Source organism: Rattus norvegicus, chromosome 20, assembly GCF_036323735.1.
Source record: "Rattus norvegicus strain BN/NHsdMcwi chromosome 20, GRCr8, whole genome shotgun sequence".
NCBI classification, from domain to species: Eukaryota; Metazoa; Chordata; class Mammalia; order Rodentia; family Muridae; genus Rattus; species Rattus norvegicus.
Genome location: NC_086038.1, coordinates 4,818,509 through 4,838,126, shown reverse-complemented (window position 1 = coordinate 4,838,126; position 19,618 = coordinate 4,818,509). Strand labels below are relative to the sequence as shown.

At 58.3% G+C, this 19,618-nt stretch overlaps 4 protein-coding genes and 1 non-coding gene across 15 annotated transcripts; 1 reads left to right on the top strand and 4 right to left on the bottom strand.

The window, feature by feature from the left end:
* Window positions 1-2,610: 2,610 nt before the first annotated feature.
* On the bottom strand, window positions 2,611-6,114 carry Ring1 (ring finger protein 1). The gene is made up of 7 exons (NM_212549.2): window positions 5,967-6,114; window positions 5,750-5,875; window positions 4,756-4,916; window positions 4,459-4,674; window positions 3,782-4,171; window positions 3,321-3,594; window positions 2,611-3,008 (listed from the first exon to the last, which is right to left on the bottom strand). Exons 2-7 carry the CDS (start codon window positions 5,825-5,827, stop codon window positions 2,907-2,909), a joined length of 1,221 nt encoding a protein of 406 aa, NP_997714.2. The 5' UTR covers window positions 5,828-5,875; window positions 5,967-6,114; the 3' UTR covers window positions 2,611-2,906.
* Window positions 6,115-6,437: 323 nt separating this feature from the next.
* Window positions 6,438-6,547, bottom strand: Mir219a1 (microRNA 219a-1). The gene has a single exon (NR_031932.1). It is a non-coding gene; the product is annotated as a microRNA 219a-1 (primary transcript).
* Window positions 6,548-7,491: 944 nt separating this feature from the next.
* Window positions 7,492-9,556, bottom strand: Hsd17b8 (hydroxysteroid (17-beta) dehydrogenase 8). 7 transcript variants are annotated; one of them, NM_212529.1, is made up of 9 exons: window positions 9,427-9,488; window positions 9,051-9,268; window positions 8,853-8,969; window positions 8,650-8,742; window positions 8,464-8,549; window positions 8,289-8,373; window positions 8,122-8,164; window positions 7,855-7,929; window positions 7,493-7,683 (listed from the first exon to the last, which is right to left on the bottom strand). In NM_212529.1, exons 1-9 carry the CDS (start codon window positions 9,470-9,472, stop codon window positions 7,667-7,669), a joined length of 780 nt encoding a protein of 259 aa, NP_997694.1. In that variant the 5' UTR covers window positions 9,473-9,488; the 3' UTR covers window positions 7,493-7,666. The 7 variants fall into 7 exon arrangements, 6 of the variants coding, with proteins under 6 accessions (XP_006256028.1, XP_006256027.1, XP_006256026.1 ...); XM_006255966.5 differs by having other exon boundaries at window positions 7,492-7,683; window positions 9,051-9,552; XM_006255965.5 differs by having other exon boundaries at window positions 7,492-7,929; window positions 9,427-9,551.
* Window positions 9,557-9,695: 139 nt separating this feature from the next.
* Slc39a7 (solute carrier family 39 member 7) lies at window positions 9,696-13,160 on the bottom strand. 3 transcript variants are annotated; one of them, NM_001164744.1, is made up of 8 exons: window positions 13,005-13,068; window positions 12,311-12,707; window positions 12,059-12,227; window positions 11,878-11,931; window positions 11,587-11,769; window positions 11,341-11,478; window positions 10,968-11,164; window positions 9,696-10,486 (listed from the first exon to the last, which is right to left on the bottom strand). In NM_001164744.1, the coding sequence occupies exons 2-8, from the start codon at window positions 12,701-12,703 to the stop codon at window positions 10,214-10,216; spliced, it is 1,407 nt and encodes a 468-aa protein (NP_001158216.1). In that variant the 5' UTR covers window positions 12,704-12,707; window positions 13,005-13,068; the 3' UTR covers window positions 9,696-10,213. The 3 variants fall into 3 exon arrangements, with proteins under 3 accessions (NP_001158216.1, XP_063135091.1, NP_001008885.1); XM_063279021.1 differs by lacking the exon at window positions 12,311-12,707 and having other exon boundaries at window positions 13,005-13,160; NM_001008885.2 differs by having other exon boundaries at window positions 12,311-13,030.
* Window positions 13,159-19,420, top strand: Rxrb (retinoid X receptor beta). Of its 3 annotated transcripts, none has more exons than XM_006255960.5 (10): window positions 13,159-13,687; window positions 14,294-14,511; window positions 15,102-15,258; window positions 15,558-15,737; window positions 16,674-16,846; window positions 17,324-17,453; window positions 17,627-17,759; window positions 17,863-17,966; window positions 18,141-18,246; window positions 18,347-19,420. In XM_006255960.5, the coding sequence occupies exons 1-10, from the start codon at window positions 13,159-13,161 to the stop codon at window positions 18,492-18,494; spliced, it is 1,878 nt and encodes a 625-aa protein (XP_006256022.2). In that variant the 3' UTR covers window positions 18,495-19,420. The 3 variants fall into 3 exon arrangements, with proteins under 3 accessions (XP_006256022.2, NP_996731.2, XP_006256023.1); NM_206849.3 differs by having other exon boundaries at window positions 13,468-13,687; window positions 17,875-17,966; window positions 18,347-19,418; XM_006255961.5 differs by lacking the exon at window positions 13,159-13,687 and adding an exon at window positions 13,716-13,945.
* The last annotated feature ends 198 nt before the right edge of the window (window positions 19,421-19,618 follow it).

Sequence of the window (19,618 nt, the reverse complement as noted above, 5' to 3'; positions counted from 1 at the left end):
TACCTTGACAGAGGAGGATGTCGGGAGAAAATGTCCTAACTGGGGTTGATGAGTGGACAACTAGTGCCCCACTCAAATGCCTCCTCCCAGCACTGAGGAAGGCCTGGTTGGCAGAGGTGGGAGACACTTACCCAGAGAGACCTGGGGCTAGTCCTCACAGGCTGTCTCCAAAGTAGGAGGCCTTACTCAGGAGCAGGGAGGGGGACAGGGGGCAAACCGGGGAAGTATTGGAGTGAGAAAGGAAGCCAGGAGGGTTGGGGATTTAGCTCAGTGGTAGAGCGCGCAAGCGCAAGGCCCTGGGTTCGGTCCCCAGCTCCGAAAAAAGAAAAAGAGAGAGAGAGAGAGAGAGAGAGAGAGAGAGAGAGAGAGAGAGGAAGCCAGACAGCAATCCCACAGAAACTGCTGGGAGGGAGGGAGGGAGGGAGGGAGGGCTCATTCCTTGCTTGAAGGGGGCTTCCAGCCCTGTCTAGCCGGCTTCCCTCCTTCTCTACCTCAAATCTCCTGGGGCAAAGCCCACTGGGCTGCTCAACCTGTGTGTTGCTGGGCTGCAAAATTAAGGGAATGCGGTTGGGCATGGGTGCATTCAGGAGGCAGAGCTCTGAGAGTTAAGAGTGAGACTGGTCTAAGTAGTGGATTCCAGGCAGCCAGAGTGACATAGTGTGACCCTGTCTTTTTTTTTTTTTTTTGGTCTTTTTTTCGGAGCTGGGGACCGAACCCAGGGCCTTGTGCTTCCTAGGCAAGCGCTCTACCACTGAGCTAAATCCCCAGCCCCAGTGTGACCCTGTCTTAAAAACCAAAACCAAAACCAAACAAGGGCCTGGAGAGAAGGCTCAGCAGTTAAGAGCACTGACTGCACTTCCAGAGGTCCTGAGTTCAAATTCCAATAACCACAGAGTGGCTCACAACCATCTGCAATGGGATTCAGTGCCCTCTTCTGGTGTGTCTGAAGATAGCTTAAAGTATATGTGTGTGTGGTGTGTGTGTAGTGTGTGGTGTGTGTGTAGTGTGTGGTGTGTGTGTGTAGTGTGTGGTGTGTGGTGTGTGTGTGGTGTGTGTTTGTGGTGTGTGTGTGGTATGTGGTGTGTGTGTGGTGTGGTGTGTGGTGTGTGTGGTGTGGTGTGTGTGTGTGGTATGTGGTATGTATGTGTGGTGTGTGTGTGGTATGTGTGTGTGTGGTGTGTGTTTGTGGTGTGTGTGTGGTATGTGGTGTGTGTGTGGTGTGGTATGTGGTGTGTATGTGTGGTGTGTGTGTGTGTGTGGTGTGTGTGTGTGTGAGTGTGTGTGGTGTGTGTGGTGTGTGTGTGGGGGGTGTGTGTCCAGGATGGATGCTGCAGAATGGGGCTGCATGGATGGGTGACCTCTGTGGGACCACGGTAGCACTTTGTCAGCTCTGCCAATTCTCCCATATTCACGGGGACTGTGGGTGGCCTGTAATTGGCAGTACCAAGGGGACCACACAAGAAAGCCCAAGCGAGGTCATCCAGCCTGCAGCATCTTGAGGCCCTGGCACTACAGGTTAGGGAGGCTGGGGCAGGAAGCGTGGGCAGTGGAAGGGCAGAGGGGTTATTCATCTTGCTGAAGGCCTGTCCAGGGAACCCTAGACATGTTTGGGACTCCAGACTGTGGTCACCACTGGTTCTCACAGCCCCGTCCCCTGTCATTTCTGACACTAGCAGCGCTGAAAATCTTCCCCTTCAAGCTTTGGGGCTCTGTCCTCTCATTGGCCGGACTTTACTGTGGGGACACTGCCCTGCCCCTTCCGCGGGTTAGCTGGATCTGACTGGGCCATTGGGTTTGTGCAGAATAAGCTTTGGGCTCCCACCCACCCAGTCTCCTTTCCTTCCGGTGCTTGCCGATCAGGTGTAACTAGACCAGGCTAGCTTGGAATTCACTGCCTAGACGAGGCTGGTTTCAGTGGGGCGGTCCTTCTGGCTCTGTCAATCGGAGCCTGGGATTACAGGAATTTGCTGGCTCCTCCCTCTCTTCGCTTGTATTTTTGAAGAGGGGGAGGGAGTTACGGGGAGTTAACCTCTGGTTTCACCTTCCGATTTACAGCCCCGATTTCCTGGGAGTTTTAGGCTTTCCTTCCCAATTGAAAGTGTTGTTTGTTTTTGTTTGTTGTTATTTTTAAAGACAGGGTCTCACAACGACGTAGTCTTGCCTGGCCTGGCACTCACTCTGCAGACCAGGCTGCCCTCAAGCTTAGAGATCCGCCTGCCTCAGCCTCCTGAGTGCTGGGATCGAAGGTGTGCTCCCACACACCCGCTTACTATTTTTTTTTTTTTTTGGTTCTTTTTTTCGGAGCTGGGGACCGAACCCAGGGCCTTGCGCTTCCTAGGTAAGCGCTCTACCACTGAGCTAAATCCCCAGCCCCTACTATTTTTAATTCTACGTGTTTGGTTGTTTCGCCTGCACCAGTCAGTGTACCGCACGTGTTCCTGGTCACGGCAGAGGTCAGAGAGGGGCATCCAATGCCCCGGCACTGGAGCTACAGATGGTGGTGAGCTAGAGATCAAACTCCGGGCCTCTGCAGGAGAGGCCAGCACTCTTAACCGCTGAGCCATCTCGCCAGCCCCCTCCCCCTGAGAGACACACACAGAGATCTGCAAGTTTCAAAGAAGAAATAAGCAAATTTGTTGTTGGGAGGAGGGCGGGGAGGGGGCCTTGTTCGACCGCCGGGTCACCGGCTCGGTGGGCAGTGGGGGCCCATAGAAAAGGCAGTAGTGGGCGCGGGTCCCGTGCTGTACAATATAGACTAGTTCAATATAGATACTTTGTATAAAAGCCGTCTGCCCTTGTCTGTCCTCTTGCTGTCTGGCTGGGGGGCTTTGGGAGATGAAGCTGTCAGGCTGAGCTGGGACACAGAGACACCCCATGGTCCCCATCTTCTGGCTGTCCCTGTGACGTCATTTTGGGTCCTTCGTCGGGGCATAGCATAGCTCTAACGGCCTGGAGACCTTCCAGAACTTCTCGTTCACAAGCTCCAAGGTCAGGGAGCCATTCAGCGTCTGGGGATGGGGAGAAAGGGGAAGAGGGAGGAAGTTAGAAGAGGACAAGAGAAAAGGGGAGGGGGAACCCTGAAAACTGAAGGAGGCATGACCCAACAGGAGCCACAGGGAGGGAAAGAGCAGAGGCTGAGACGGGGGTGGGGGGTGGGGTGGGGGGGGTGGGAGTAGTGGGGTGGTGGGTGGGACGGACACAGAACACAGGGACAGACGGACAGGAGGACGGACACACACACACACACACACACACACACACACACACACACACACACAGGGACACCACCCTGCTCTCTGTTACTATTAGCGGATGCTCACCGTGAATGCTCCGCCCCCAGGAGCTATGTAGATGGTGTACTGTTTTTCGCTGACACCTTCCAGGCTGGGCAGGGCAGGCTCCTCAGGACCTTCGCCTCCTCCAGAAACCCCTCTCTCCCCACCACCCCCGTCAGGTCCGCCTGTGTCCGAGGCACCCCCGCCAGGCCCTCCGGGCTCTACGGTTTCCTGCTGCTGCCTCCTCTCCAGGGCAATGCGCAGGGCCAAGTACTTGGAGAGGTGATCCACTGTGGCATTCCCAGTAGTCTTCACATACCTGGAGGGAGGACAAGAGTCCCTGAATGCAGAACTTTCTCCAAAAGCTCTGGCTGGGGTTGTGGAGGGAGGGAGGTCTCATCATTGTCTCATCCCCCTGCCTCTGGGATTACAGGTGTACACTACCACCCTCAGTTTGTGGGGAACGAACTCAGTGTCTCATGCATGCCAAAGGCAGGGCTCCTCACCTAGTCTGGCAGTATTCTCCTTTCTCCACAAGCAGGGGATGGGGCCGGAACACAAGCTCGATCTCTCCACCTGGCTCTGGAGGACTGGGAGCCCCAGGAGGGCTTGGGGGGCCTAGGGTTCCCCCTCCCAGGGTGCCGCCCCGATCACCAGAGTCTTCAGAACCAGCACCCCCGCAAGCCCCACCAGCAGCACCACCCCCTGTCCCTACACTGCTGCCCCCTGCACCCCCTCCACGGGGTCGCTTGGGAGCGGGGCCCGGAGCAGAGTCTGGGGCGGAGTCGGAGCTTATGTCCTCCCCATCCCCTTCTCCCTCCCCAGGCTCTCCTTCCCCCCCACTCATTGTGGTGGTCTGATCAGATCCTGGCATCGGCCGCCTCACACGCTGGGCCCTGTAGAAAGCAAACACTCCGGGTTACAAAGGGCCTGACTCAAGCCCTAAGTGTTAAACTTCGGAGGACGCCGCCCCTGCCAGGAGGCCGCGGAAACCCTACTAGGGATATGCTGCTGCCTGTTTATCTCTAGTGGGTGGCGGAAGAAATAGGCTTAACGAGGGCTGGTGGGGTTAACTTGCTTGAGGACAGACATTTGCCCTCAAATCCCAACGTCAGCTGCAGGGCGGACGAGCCCCGCACCGCAGACAAGCCCCACAGGCTATGTGTTCTCTGGATCTCCGCACCTGTGCATGGCCTGCATCCGAAGCCCCTCCTCGATACTGGAGCTCAGCGCCTGCTGGTTGTGCAGGCGGCTGAGGCGGATGAGCACCCGGTCTTGATGGGCCTCGTACTCCTCCCGGCTAGGATAGATTTTGGAGATCAGGGCGTCGAAGTTGGGGTCGGGCCGTAGGGACCGCTTGGATACCAGCTTTTTCCGGCAGGTGGGGCACTCTTTGTTCCTGGGGTGGGAGGAAGGTCAGCGCCCATGGTCGATGCCCAGGTTGGCCCGCCTGGCCCCATGGCATCGTCCCTCCTGTTACCCGCTCCGCAGGGCAGTGACGATGCAGTCCGAGCAGAACCTGTGCAAGCATTCCTTGGTGGTCATTGTGTTTTTCAGCATGTCCAGGCAGATGGGGCACATGAGCTCCGAATGCAGTGACCGGGGCGAAACAGCAATCTCCGTCCCGTCCATGATGGCTTCCTGAGTCATTAGCAGGCGGGGGCGGGTTGGGGAAGAGGGACTTTAGAGGCAAGCTCTGAGAAACGTAAGAACCTGGACAGCCACGCTGACCAAAACTGATGGGGAATTCTGGGATGGAGGAGACCAATGACTTGGAAATTACCGGAACAGAAGAAGGGATGAGGGCCCATTTACAAGGAGTTTTGAAACAGAAGGACCAGAGGTTTGATGAGAGAGAGGGCTAGGGTTGGAGGACCGCACTGCTCTATGGGTTGAGGGATATTTACGCAACAAGACTTCTTTATTTGTTTGTTTGTTGTTTTCAAGACAGGGTCTCCATAGGCATGTGATCCTGGTAGGCAACTAGCTAGACTGACCTCAGACTTAAGAGATCTGTCTCTGCTTCAGGAGTGCTGGGGTTAAAGGACTGCACCATCATATCCGGCCTCAACAGGCTTTCTAAAAACTCTAAAGAACAAGACTACCTAGACTAGCAGTTTCAGGGTGCCAATTAAAACAGATTCGGACGCCGTCCCAGCGCACGTGGGTCAGAATACTGGAGAGGGGATTCTATTTAAGCTCGTAGGATGAATATATGTGTACACTGACATGTGGCTCTTGAGATGAGACAGAAGGTCTTCTGGCGTCTGTTAACCGTGCTTCAATTTAGACGGTGATATCTGCTGTAGCTCTCTGTCATGGCCGCGTTGAGGGGTTAAATCGGATTAAACGAGGTAAGTGTAAAAGTGCTTTGAGAAGATGATTCTGAGACCGAGTCGGGCAAAGAATAGTGTGGTGGGGGAGGGGGAGGGTTGGCGGGAGGGAGTAAGCTGGGACTGGAAGATTCCTGTCACCTGCGGGGTCCGGTGCAGCTCATAGAGACTCAGTTCCCACGTTTTGCTGGCATTCTGTGCATTCGCCGGCGTCGTCATGGCGACGGGGCACCGACCCCCTCCAAGCAGGGCTCCGCTGAGAGAGGTCTGCGGAGGGGGAGGGAGGGAGACGCTGTCGGGGCCGCCCCTCTGCAGACCCCGCCCCCTGACCCTGGGCGCGCGCCCCGCGGCCCCTCACCCGGCTCCGGCCTTCGCGCTGCCCCACTGCGGGCCTCTCCCCGGGGACCCCGGGGCTCCGCCGCCCTGGTCTGCTCGGTCCGTAGCTGCCACTCACGCCGCAACCCTTGCTGCCACCGCCGCCGCCATGGCCCGGGCGCTGAGGCCCGACGTCACTTCCGCCCTCCCTGCATCCCACCCCGCGACGGAGACGTCACCGCCCTCACGCGCCACGCGCGCCGTGGAACCGGGTTCCCCCTCCTCCGCGGGGCGCGCGCGGAGCCGCGCCGCTGGGTGCTGGTACTTGTGGAGAGCCCAAGGTCGGAGCTCCCCTCCGTGACGCTGATCCCCAACTTCTCTCAAGCCGGGCCTGGGAACCCCGGAAAGCCAGCCACAGCTGCACCTCGGCTGCTGGGCGCGCGCCCTGAAGTCCTAGGGCTGCGGCGGGGTCCCGAGAGTGTCCGGGGACTGTCCCGCGCTTCGCCCGGCCTCTCCCCCTCGAGGTTTGGGGGCGGCGGCTCGGGACGTCCAGACGCAACTCTCGGCCGGAGCCAGAGACTCGAGAATTGCGTTTGGACAATCAGGAGCCGCGGCCCGGGACAGGGAGAGAAGCGCACAGGAGGCACCGGGGCTGGAGACGCCACGCGGAAGCGGGGACACCAGATGGGGCGGGTCCCTGGGAGGGGGAATCGGGGAATACACGAGTGAATGTCTGGCGTGGGAAAGTAGGCAGAGCCACTCCGGGACTCGGAGTGAAGGAAGCGGACGAGGAGGAGAGAGAAGAAGAGGGAGCAGGGCCATACCGGTTGAGGGCCGGGAATAAGGGGCACGGAGGAAGAGACAGTGATGGGTGTTCGTCCCCCACGCCAGCCTGCGCAGCGGCTACCAGGGAGTGGCCTATCTCTGGGACAAGTTAGCAGCGGGTCCCCTCGCCCCCCAACCCAGTTGCCCCCTACTTCCCTGTTCTCTCCTTCAGTCCGTGGCCAGTCCTTATGTGGGCACCAGAGTCGATTAGCAAGGACCCCCTCCCCTTCCTCCTCCTCCTCCTCCCAGCCCCCTCCCTTCTGCTCTCCTCCAGCCCCTTTCATCGGCTAGTCCATTCCCCTAATCCTGGCCCCCTCCCCTAATCCCCCCCATCCGACCCCAGGCCGGCTGCAGCTATTGTAAGGTGGAGAGAAGGGAGGGGAAAAAGAGAAAGGAGGGGTGGGGGAGGGCCACCTGTTCCAAGACCCCCTTCCAAGGCCAGACTGGACACCAGGATGGGGCCAAGAACAAATCACCCTTGGGGGCCATAAGGAACCCCGGGAATGGGGGGGGGGCATGACTGGTGCTGCAGAACCAATGAGAGGGGGTGGGAACAGAATCCCCTCCCTCTGAAAAGACCCAGAGTGTCACGCATACACAGTGACATACACTCTTTCCTCTCACACCCGGCGGCGGGGGTTGCCCTGGGAGACCAGGCAGTGAAAAGGAACAATCCTTTGGAAAGGGGAGAGGGGGGGAGGTGGGGAAGGGTCTGAGGGCTTGGACACAAGAAGAACCGGAGGTGGCAGGGAAGAGGATTTGGAATTTATTAGGGTCACAAGCACCCCTGCCTTCCATATTCAGCATGCCTGAGCCACACACTGCCATCTCTTTTGTAGCCTGGGAACTTAGCGTCCTCATCAGCAGGAGGCCAGGCAGTGGTGGGGGAGTGAGCAGAGTCCGGCTTCCAGCAGGCGGTTACATGAAAAGACCTCCTGAGAGGGGTTGAAGCATCGGGACAGGTGCATGGGTGGGGATGTAGGCACCCACTTCTGTCCCTGGTCTAAAGAAGGGATCTCTCTGCCCTTCAGGCTGCAGGGTCCCCTCACTTTCTCACACAGCCCGGGTTCTGTTTTCCGGTCCTCCTCCCCATGAAGGCCTCATACCACTGACTTCCACGGAGGCCCCTGTGATGTATCCACTGTCTTCTGATGCCAGGAACGCAACCACATCTGCTACATCTATGGGGATGGTGGGGGAAGGGCAGTCTCACTTCCTTAGATCCAGACTGGCTATATCCCCACTCCCCTCAAAAAAAACCCCAACCCCTAAACCTACACCAATCATTAATCCCTGTGCGACCTTTTCAAGACTATTACAGATTTAAGGCTCTGTTCAAGCCCCCTCAGATCCTTCTCCCAATCCATGCTCACCCTCAGGGTCCCCCATGTGTCCCAACGGAATCATTGCAGTTACCTGTAAAGAAACACGTGGGTAAAACTTTCTTTTATGGACTCCCTCCCACCCCTTACTTTTTCATCATCCTTCATTATGTACAAGCACTGTGCCCTTGACAGACTGCCCTCCACCCACAGCCTACCTTGTCCTTCACTTTCTCTGGCATTTTCTGGGTCATGGGCGTTGCAATGAACCCTGGGAGGACTGAGTTACATCGAATTCCATGACTGTGAGAGGAGGAATGGATGCTGACCCTGGGAAGGACACTGACCCTTCCCTTAGCAAGGTCCTCCCAAGGTATCCCCAGTCTGACCCACCGTCCAAGCTCCCGGGCTGCAGTCTGGGTGAGCCCAATCACTCCTGCTTTGGAGGACGCATAATTTGTTTGTCCAATATTCCCCACCTACAGTGAGTCAGAGACCCATAGTGAGTCAGGAGTCGGTACAGGGGACCCGCTTCCCAGCGCCCACGTGGCTAGCTGGCCTGGCCCAACCCATCCTGACCTTTCCAACGATGCTACTAATGTTGATGATGGAGCCACGACCGCCACTGGACACCAATGCCTGGGCGGCAGCCTGAGTGACTAGGAAGGTGCCCTGGCACGAGAGGGTAACAAGGCTGGTAAGATCAGCTGGGGTGGCAGCTTTCCTCCAAGTACTTCCCCAGGCTGGGGGCGGGCACAAGTCACAGGTTTAGAGATCACCACCTTGAGGTTCACAGCTATGACTCTGTCCCAGTCTTCTTCTGACATGTGGAGCAGAAACTCATCGCGTGTGATGCCCGCACAGGACACAACGACAGATGGCGGGCGAAAAAAGCAGGCCTATGGGAGGGAGGAGGAGGCTAACGCCAAAGACCACAAAGGGCCGAGCTGAGGGGGTGTGCGGCGCGGAGCCCGGTTCACCTGCACTTGCTCCAGCAGGCGTTTGGCTGCGGGGCCCTCGGACACGTCCGCCTGGAAGGCAGCGTGCTTCCCGCGCGGCTCCCTGTCCTCGCTCCCTGGGTTTCCCAGCAGCCGCACCGTGTCCTGTGCCGCTGCCCCGTCCAGGTCGCAGGCGGCCACTGCGGCGCCCTCTGCCGCTAGGCGCACGCTGATCGCACGACCGATGCCGCTACCCGCACCTGAGATGGGAGAGTCCGCGGTAGGGGGAAACGGGCCGAGGTCAGAGGTCATGGGGCGCAAAGTTACTGAAACTCAGACAACAGGGCCAGGGACTCCAGGGGTGGCTCTCCCTGACATGGGCCGGGCACCCTAACCCACCCTGAGGGAACCCCTGAACCTGTGACCAGGGCCAGCGCGGAACGGAGCCGGAGCTGAGACGCCATGGCGGCTGCGGGTGGGCGTGCCCTGCGCCCAGGCCAATCCGAGCACGCCGGGGGTGTGGCTAGGACCGGTCAGGGTCCAATGGAAACCCCACTAGCCGTAGGCCTTTGGCAACCACCAGCGCAACCTCCCACCACAGGGGCGTGACCACCCACTACCACTTGGGGACCTATCGAGTCCAGGAAACAAGGGGCCCCTTCCCCCTCAAAAGACAAAGGCTGCATGTAGGGCAGAAGATCCAAGTACTTTTATTTCTGGTAGTCGTTCCTCCCCACCCATTCAAACAGTGGTATAAAATGAGTAGAAACAAAAATCAGGCCATGACATTTTTCCAAGGAACACCACCCACCCCCTCAAATCAGGACACACGATTGATGTCTACCCCAGTCCTTCTGCCAGGCCTTCCCTGAAGCCATCACTAACCAGTTCAGAGGGAGATGGACCTTGGAGGACCCTTGTGTGGCATGCTGGTGCTGGGAAAACGTAGACTAGGGACCACCAGGTAGGCTACTGTCTCCCAGCCTTCTTCATGGTCCCATTTATTTCTCCAAAACCAACAACACTGCTGGGCTGTCTCCCACAGCATGGTCCCTCTGGCCTCTCATGCTCTGTGTGACTCTCATACCTCTAAGGCCTCAAATACCAAAGATGCCATTCTCCAGGCTGAGCCTCCTGACAATGCACTGGCCAGGGTCCCAACTGCCTTTATTTTGGAGTTAGGGGTAGGACAGGTCACCCACCCCTCACTCAAGATGGGCAATCAGTACCATCATGGCAACGCCCCCCAGCAGCCCCAGCACCTCCAAGAGAGACTGTAACGGGGATGCCTCTCTCAGTAGCTCAGGTAGCACGGACACTGTTGCCACATAGATGAATCCACCTGCAGTGAATGGCAGAACCCAGCCGGGACCTGCACCACCAGCCACCTCACTGCCCACTGCCCCTCCCTCAGTGAGAAGGGCACAGGCTGTGCCTGCCAATGCTCCAATTGCAGTCAAGAGTTGCAGACGCATCGCCTGGAGGGCAGAAAGGAGAAAGACAGGATCATCAACAACTAAAGGTTGGGGGACCAGTGGGGTACAGCTGTGTGGTGTCCATGTAAGGATAGGAGACAGAAAGTGAGGTGGGGAGATGGACCCATTGTAGTATCTGCTGCACAAACACCAGGGCAGGAGTCTGGGCCCCAGGCACCAGCACAGGAAGCAGAGGCAAGCAGCTGCCTGGGGCTCCCTGGCTAGTTAACATGTCAGCAATGAGACTGCCTCAGGACCACACCCAAGGCCCCCAGCCCCATACCAGCCTGGTAAAAATAAAGGGTCGAGGAGGGGGTACTAGAACAGACATCTCCTGAGAAACTGTAGGCCATCAGAGGCCCTTTCCAGGCTGTACTTATGGGAGGGTTGAGATTCGGAGATAGAGAAGCAACTTTCCCGGGTTCTAAAAGGCTGGATGGTAGTGTAGCTCGTGAGGAACCAATGGCAGGCTGTCAGCACCAACCTGTTTCTTGCTGCAGCCAGACTGGACCAAGATGGCAAAGTCCCCAACCTCATGAGGCACTTCATGCAGCAGGACTGTCATCGTGGTCAGGATCCCAAGCCCTCGGCCCCCACGGAAGGAAGCACCAATGGCCAGCCCGTCTGTGAAGTTGTGTGCCAAGTCAGCAGCCAGATTCAGGTACCCAGACACACGCAGGTCTTTTTGTAAATAGACAAAGGACAAAAATGACTGAAGGTGTCATCACCACCAGTCCTCGAGCTGTTTCGTGCATGCTCACACACGCATGCACACTCCATTTCCTAGAGCCCCACCGTCACCCACAGCAAACACTCTGAGAAACTCAGAGTAGTAAGCCCATCAACTCATCCCTTACCTGAGCCTGTTTTTTCTTCTTCAGGGTTCTGAGGTTTCAGAGGGCCATCTCTGGGCCCCGTGTCTCCTCCTCTCCTTTTCCGCAAGCCCCCTGCTTCCTTTTCATCCTCTGAACTGGGCTTTCCCTTTGAAGGACACTCTGAGGGGGACAGGAGTTGATCAGAGTGGGGAACAGAGCTTTTTCCGTGTCCTGCTCCAGCGGATGAGCCTGAGCGTGTTGTGTAGCAGGCAATGGGGGTGGGCTCACCATGCCTATCCCCGTGTGCGTGGCTGTGTCCGTGCGCGTGGCTGTCTCCGTGCGAGTGTCCGTGTCCGTGCGCGTGCGCGTGTCCGTGCCCTCCTTTCACGTGTCTCACAAACTTCTCCACCACAAGAAAGGCGACAATCCCACTGAGAACCCACAGCCCCACAGAGAGAATGGGGCCCTGGCCTGGGATGGAGGAATGAGGCATGAGGGCGATGCAGACTCAGATATAAGTGCTGAAGGAAGGGAAGAGGCAGGCCTCTCCCAGCGTCCCAGTCCCTAACTCTTTCTCACCGCTGTGGGAGTGTCCGTGGCCAGGCTGTGCCGGAGTATCGTGCGAATGAGGTTCTACAGGAAGAAGGGAAAAAGGACAGATGGGGGATGTGTACTTGAGAACTATTGGGAGACCTGGGATCATTAAAGAGGACGAACAAAACAGCTTGTGTTTCTGAGATGGAGCCCACATGTCACTTACCCAAGGCGTGAGGGATGAGGTGGAGGAAGGCATCTCCCAGGAGCCCCCCAGAAGCAAAACTGAGCAGGATCTGGAGCAGAGAACGATGCCTGGGAGAGTTTGACTCCACAGGGATGAGGAAGAGCACGAAGAAGGGAGCCGCGGAGATTAGCACTGTGGCCCCCAGTGCCTGGAGGAGAGTCAGAAAGCAAATATGGAGTCTTCCAACAATTAAGCACCAGTCCCTCTTCCCCACGTCCCCCGGGGACTCACATAGGCCCAGAGGGTGACAGTGTCCAGGTGGTGCTTGATGCCTGGAGCCCCAGCCTCCCTAGAGGCTCCATGGCTATGTCCATGTCCTCTGTGGTGGAGGCTATCGTGGGAGTGGCCATGGCTATGGCCATGGTGCACATCCTCCCGTGAATGTCCATGGTCGTGGCTGTGGGCATGCCCATGCCAGATGCTCTCATGAGTGTGGCCATGGCCATGGCTGTGGCCATGGTGGAAATCTTCATGTGAGTGTCCGTGGCTGTGGCCATGGAAGTCCTCTTCCACGTCTCTGTGCAGGTCACCATGACCCTCGTGTCCGGCTACCAGCAGCCCCAAAGCTGCCCAGGTCAGCAGTCCCACAGCCACCCAGTGGGGGTCCCGCAGGACCCTGGCCATCACGCTGACCAGAGGAACAGAGACGAGTCTACTTGACTCTCTACCTATGCGGGATCCGCTTCCCTTGAAGCCCTTCCGTCCACTCTATACCACTTGCTCCCCTCTTACATTGTTCCCAAGGCCAGTTCTCTTCATCCCCGACACCCTTCCTGGATGCAGCTCCCCCAAACCTCCCACCCCCCAACACCGCTCTAGCCTTTGATCCGCAACTTTACGGTCTCTCTGGGCCCTCGTCTCTATGGCTCAGTAGTTAGGGTAAAAGCATGGAAAGCGCCGTAAGGGAGCAGCAGGGAGTTCTCACCGGCTCCGGGATCCTCTCCGTTCTCGGTTTGCTGGGACGTGGCACTCGCGCCTCAAGCTCCCGCGAGATCCGGAAGTTCCCTCTTGCCTGCGCCCCGCTACCTTTACCAACATGGCGGCGCCCCGAGGACGGCGCGGCCACGGCCCCAGGGCGCATGCGCGCACCCGGGGGTTATCTGAGGGGACGGCGGGCGAAGTGGCTGACAGGCCGGCGGAGACCGCCTCCTCCGTTTCCATCTCGGCGAGGGGGCGGGAGCTCGAGGCGAGACTTCCCGTCTATACAAAGATGGCGGCCGCGTCGGTGCTGTCACCTCGGTGCCGAGCCGAGCGCGGCGCTTGAGTCGCGCTGCCACAGGCCGGAGCCCGCCCTCCTCGGCGGCTTCCTCGCGCTCCCTGAGTCCCCCGCTCTGCCCCCTGCGCGTCCCTGGCGCCTCTCCGGCTCCCCCACCCTCGGCCCCGGCGTCATGTCTTGGGCCACTCGTCCGCCCTTCCTCCCGCCGCGGCATGCCGCGGGGCAGTGTGGGCCGGTGGGGGTGAGAAAAGAGATGCATTGTGGGGTCGCGTCCCGGTGGCGGCGGCGGCGGCCCTGGCTGGATCCCGCGGCGGCGGCGGCCGGAGAGCAGCAAACCCTGGAGCCGGAGCCGGGGGAGGCTGGCCGGGACGGGATGGGCGACAGCGGGCGGGGTGAGTGTCCCGTGGGCCCGGGCCGGCGCCCCTCGCGCCCCCTCCCCGCTCTCCCGCCCCCTTGTTTGTAAACACGCGCCCTCTCCATCCCGAGGCCCAGCGCCCTCCCCCGGGGCGGGGCGCGGCGGGGGAGCTTCCGCCCTCCAGGTGCGGCGCCGCGGGGCCAGTGTGTGCGGTCTCGGGCGTGGGAAGGACACCATTCCCCTTGGGCTGGAGGACTCTGGGCTTTGGAAGGCTGAGCTTGCGCTCTGGGACTGGGTATATCTTCCATACTCTTCGCCCCGAATGTTCTAAGTTGGGAACGAGGGGTTCACTGGTGCACCTCCACGTGCTTCTTGACACCCCCCTCCCGAGGTCAGCTTGGGATGACCCAATAGGCTCCGCCTGAACTGCCTCCCTTTTTTTTTTTTTTTTTTTTTGTCAACCGCCTCCTCTCCCAGCTTTTAGGAGTGAAATTGTTTGATGACTTGGTGTTTCTGAACTCTGGGGTTGTGGGCTGTGGTGGATCGGGGAGAATTAAAAGTGTCCATTTGGGTGATCGAGAGACTCAACTTTCTCTTCTTGTCTCTCCTGTCTGTGTGTCTGTCTTATGTACCCACTTCTCAGATTCCCGAAGCCCAGACAGCTCCTCCCCAAATCCCCTTTCCCAGGGGATCCCTCCCTCTTCTCCTCCCGGTCCACCTCACACCCCTTCAGCACCTCCACCTCCAATGCCACCCCCTCCACTGGGCTCCCCCTTCCCAGTCATCAGTTCTTCCATGGGGTCTCCTGGCTTGCCCCCTCCGGCTCCCCCAGGATTCTCCGGGCCTGTCAGCAGCCCTCAGGTGAGAAGTTGTGACACTTTCAATTCCTTGTTCTCAGCTTCTTACCCCCACCCCCACGCCCCATCTTTGGGTGAACTTCCCCATAACCCGTTGACTGTTCTGGTTCTCTAATCTAAGTAGGCCCATGGTCTCAGACTCCTTGCTCTCTCTGAAGGGAGTGGTCTTTTGGTGCATGATTCTCAGCTCTGTTTTGCAAACAAACAAAAACACTTCAGCCCAAAGGGAATATTTTTGTTGTCCTGTTCAGCTCACAGTGGCCTTCTACCCTCGTCCGTTCAATATGGCCTTCTAAGACGTGCCCTTCAGGGCCACTGTGTAGTGCAATTACAGAAGGTTAGATATCGTTCAGTCATGCCGCAGGAAACCCCTTTACGACAGGCTACAATGTCACCAGTACCCTCTGGGCTTGCTCACAAGTAGGAACTGGTTTTCCTGGGTTGGGGATTTAGCTCAGTGGTAGAGCACTTGCCTAGCAAGCGCAAGGTCCTGGGTTCAGTCCTCAGCTCCGGGGGTGGGGGCTGGTTTCCCTGACATATGAGAGTTGCTTTCCAAATGAGTCTCCTGTGACTTCCCTATCTCCCCCATCCCAGATTAACTCCACAGTGTCGCTCCCTGGGGGTGGGTCTGGCCCCCCTGAAGATGTGAAGCCACCAGTCTTAGGGGTCCGGGGCCTGCACTGTCCACCCCCTCCAGGTGGCCCTGGGGCTGGCAAACGACTTTGTGCAATCTGCGGGGACCGAAGCTCAGGTACGGGGCTCAGCACAGCCGCAGAAGAAGAGAGAGCACAGGGGCTGTTTACCACTGCCTACGGGGTCCCCGAGGGTTCTTGAGGCAAGGCCAGGCCCAGGAGGCCTGTGGGACCTTCAGAGTCACATCGGACACGGCGAGGGGTAGGAAAGGGGTTGGTACAGAGTTTCTGGTCAGAGGACTAAGTTGTCACATTTCTGGGTGAGACACAGGAAGGATTTAGACTTTGTTCCCTCTCTGGGCAGATTGTCCAGGAGGTCTCCATAAAACTTCCTTGCTGCCAAACCTCCCTGTTGTAGGCAAGCACTATGGGGTTTACAGCTGCGAGGGCTGCAAGGGTTTCTTCAAGCGCACCATTCGGAAGGACCTGACCTACTCATGCCGAGATAACAAAGACTGCACAGTGGACAAGCGCCAGCGGAATCGCTGTCAGTACTGTCGATATCAGAAGTGCCTGGCCACCGGCATGAAAAGGGAGGGTAAGGGCCTGCCCAAGGGCCTCACGGCTTCCTTGTCTGCGGGGCTGCGCTTGCTTTCTCCTCCAGGGGGCGCAGTTTGATTTCTCTTTCCTGTCTTCAGCTTGGTCCTCAGTACCTCAGTGTCTCTGTCTCTATCTTCATGGTCATGTCTCAGAGTTAATCCCACCTCCTAGCATAGTTTGGTCCTAGGGTGAGGTGACCTCTTCCCCAGGATGGGTCTCTTGTCTTCTCCACGTCACACAGCCCCTTCTTCCCTCTGACGCTGGGTCCTTTCTCTGGTCTCCCGGTCTCTCCCTGGACCCGGTTAAGCTACAGTCACTGAAGAGGTCAGGACTTGGTGTCTCTCTTTTCGTCTCCATATCTAGTGAAAGCTGACTCCTGGAATTCTATGAGACATTTTAGGGCTTATCTTGTCCAATTCCTGCTCTAAACAAGATGAGACTTAGCTCTCCTGGGGTCACACCGGCAGAGTGGTAGAACCGGCATCAGAACACACACCTTCCAGACCGGGCTCCGTCTACTGCTGCTCTGTGGTCAGGAGTGTCTACAGTCAAATGCGGAACTGGCCACGGTATCTTTAGCCTCCTGGAAGCAGGAGCCCATGAGGCTAGTAAGACTGCCCAACGAGTGTCAAAGCGTGTGGGCGGTATTTTAGCACATCGTCGGCCTGTTTAAATGTGGACTCAGCCTTGATTCTTTACTCTTCTGTCTTATCTGCCTATCCACTTACTTACGTGAGCGTCTGTTTGCGGTGGTGGGGATAGAGCCCAGGGTCTGGTGAGTGCTAGGCAGATTGGCTTCTGGAGCGTCCTAGCCGTTCATCCCCAATTACCTCCCTAGTCACTTTATCTCGAGCGACATTGGCTGAGAAGGCCCCCAGCAAGTTTCAGACCCTTCATAGCTGGCTTCTAATTTTGCATCTCCCCCCCCCCCCAGCGGTACAGGAGGAGCGACAACGGGGGAAGGACAAAGACGGGGATGGGGATGGGGCTGGGGGAGCCCCCGAGGAGATGCCGGTGGACAGGATCCTGGAGGCAGAGCTTGCTGTGGAACAGAAGAGCGACCAAGGCGTTGAGGGCCCTGGGGGCACCGGGGGGAGTGGCAGCAGCGTGAGTGATGGGTTGATACTTTCTCTCGAGGTGGGGGTGGGGGTGGGGGAAGGAGGCTGGATGTGTTCCGCCCCCCACGACCCCCTTCTTTCAATCCCTCCTCACCTTGCCCTGAACTGAAAGGCCTTTAAGTGATCTGAGGTGAACCAGGGATGGAGGCTAACAGTCTCAGCACTTGGATAGACAGAGACAAGGGATCTCTAGGAGTTAAAGACCAGCCTGGTCTACATAGCAGGTTCCAGTGATAACCGCATGGGAGACTGTCTCAGAAAGTCCTGTCTCTGGTATGGGGTGAAAGCTCCTCCTCTGCTCCCACTGGACGGCCCAAGGTTGGTGTGGTCTCTGACTGCCATCAGAGAAGCTCGCCCTGCACAGCTGTGTCCGACAGGGAGCGAGCGGAGGCATAGAGAGGAGCAGAAAAGCTCTCAGGAGGGAGGTGTTTCCATCGCTCTCATGCATCTCATCCCGTCTCCACAGCCCAATGACCCAGTGACTAACATCTGCCAGGCGGCTGACAAGCAGCTGTTCACACTCGTGGAGTGGGCCAAGAGGATCCCGCACTTTTCCTCCCTACCTCTGGACGACCAGGTCATACTGCTGCGGGCAGGTCAGTGGCTGTGACTCTCTGACCTCGCCTCCTGGCCTTCAGTGACCCCAGTAGCGTTCATTCTCTTGCACATTCAGGGAGCCCAGCGGCTACTTTGCCCCCTGTTGTCTTTGTACTTGGGTTCCCATGGCCTGGTGTCTGGCCGCTGACCCTCGGTGCCTTCTGGCCCCTAGGCTGGAATGAGCTCCTCATTGCGTCCTTCTCCCATCGGTCCATCGATGTCCGAGATGGCATCCTCCTGGCCACGGGTCTTCATGTGCACAGAAACTCAGCCCATTCTGCAGGCGTGGGAGCCATCTTTGATCGGTCAGTGGCCCTTGGCCAGTCTGGCCTGTGACTAGAAGGGGTGGAGCTGTAGGCTGGTCCGTGTCCAAGGCTGGCTGAGCTGTGACCTTTGAGTGACCTGCAGGTCCCTCTCCAGGGTGCTGACAGAGCTAGTGTCCAAAATGCGTGACATGAGGATGGACAAGACGGAGCTTGGCTGCCTGCGGGCAATCATACTGTTTAACCCAGGTGAGGGGGGGAGGGGAGGCCGCCCACCCGGCCCGGCCCAGAGGTGAGGGAGGCCATCCCCTCTGACCCAGTGGGCCTCACTTCCCTCATCCTGAGGGCCACACTGCATGTCTGTCTGTCCTGACTTGATTCACCTGCCGTCTTCCTCTTGTTCTTCCTCCTTTACCGCCCCAGACGCCAAGGGCCTCTCCAACCCTGGAGAGGTGGAGATCCTTCGGGAGAAGGTGTATGCCTCACTGGAGACCTACTGCAAGCAGAAGTATCCTGAGCAGCAGGGCCGGTGAGGGGCTGCGGGGCTGTGGCCAGCTCGGAGGGTGAAGCAGGGCTCTGTCCAGGGCCTGGGTGGTGCTGGCTCTCACTCCCTCCCACCCTCACCTCAGGTTTGCCAAGCTGCTACTACGTCTTCCTGCCCTGCGCTCCATCGGCCTCAAGTGTCTGGAGCACCTGTTCTTCTTCAAGCTCATTGGCGACACCCCCATTGACACCTTCCTCATGGAGATGCTTGAGGCTCCCCACCAGCTAGCCTGAGTCCGGATGCACACGGAGGGAGAGTGTCGCTGAGGAGGACTTGAGCCGGGCGGGGGCGAGAGCCATGGGACAGGTGCAGAGCAGGAGGGGACTTGCCCATCCTGCCAGGGGTCTGGCAACACTTAACAGGGTTTGCGTGGTCCCCAAGTCAGAGCAGAGGGGACCCCAGATCCCTGTGACGACTACATGTCTACCTTCAGTGGCCTTGAGTCTCTGAATTTGTCGGGGTCTCCCATGGTGCGGGTGACTCCTCATCCTGACTCCCCAGCACCAAGCCCTGCCCTGCTCCCGGGACCCTGCCCCCTTCTCATTAGCCTCACTCCCTTCTGAAGAGTGGAACGGAGCTCCCCAGAAAGGGGTGTTGTGGGGCAGGCCCCCAAGCCGGTGGTCTTGGGAGGGAGCAGGGCTCGGACAGCCCTTCAGCCTCCCAGGCTCGGCAGGTGGGGCAGAGGAGGGCCTGCCTCTGTCCTGTCAGCCCTTTCCACAGTACCTGCTGCAGTCAGACTGAAGAACAAAGAGGCTGTGAAGGGGCCGCTGAGGAGGAGGCCATTGCTATTTTTAATTTCCTGTGAGGAGAGACTGGGAGTTAGACTCAAAGAAGAAGTACTGTACATCCCCAGGTTGACTTAAATGTCAGGGCTGGAGGTGGCATGTGGGCAAGGAGGCCCCTCAGGTGGTCTGTCCTGGAGCTGTCTGGGCTCTGCCTTCCTCATCTTCCCTGCAGCTCTGGACTGAGAGGCGGTGGCCCCTCCTTGCCCCGCTCTTCCCTAATCCTCAGCGCAGCTAGTCTGGGAACAGGGAGAATGTGGGGTGGCCAGCCTGCAGAGATGGGTGCTGGGCTGCATGGTTTTTGCCCTGGATCTCTTTTGGGGGGGGGTTCCCTCCCATCTTTCACTTGCACATAAAGTCGCTTTCCAGTTAAAATAGTCGTTTTCTGGACTGAGATAACTATGGGTGGTGGGCACCATGGCATCTAGGTGTGGGGATATCCGGTGAGAAGCCTTGATGTGCTCCTGGATGCTGCCACAGCCCGAGGTTCCCTGGGGCTGCAGAGGCGGTGCAGGGTGGGGGATACAAGGCGTGCTTTGTCGGGAGGGGGAGAGGGTGTGCCAGGTTGGGGGCGG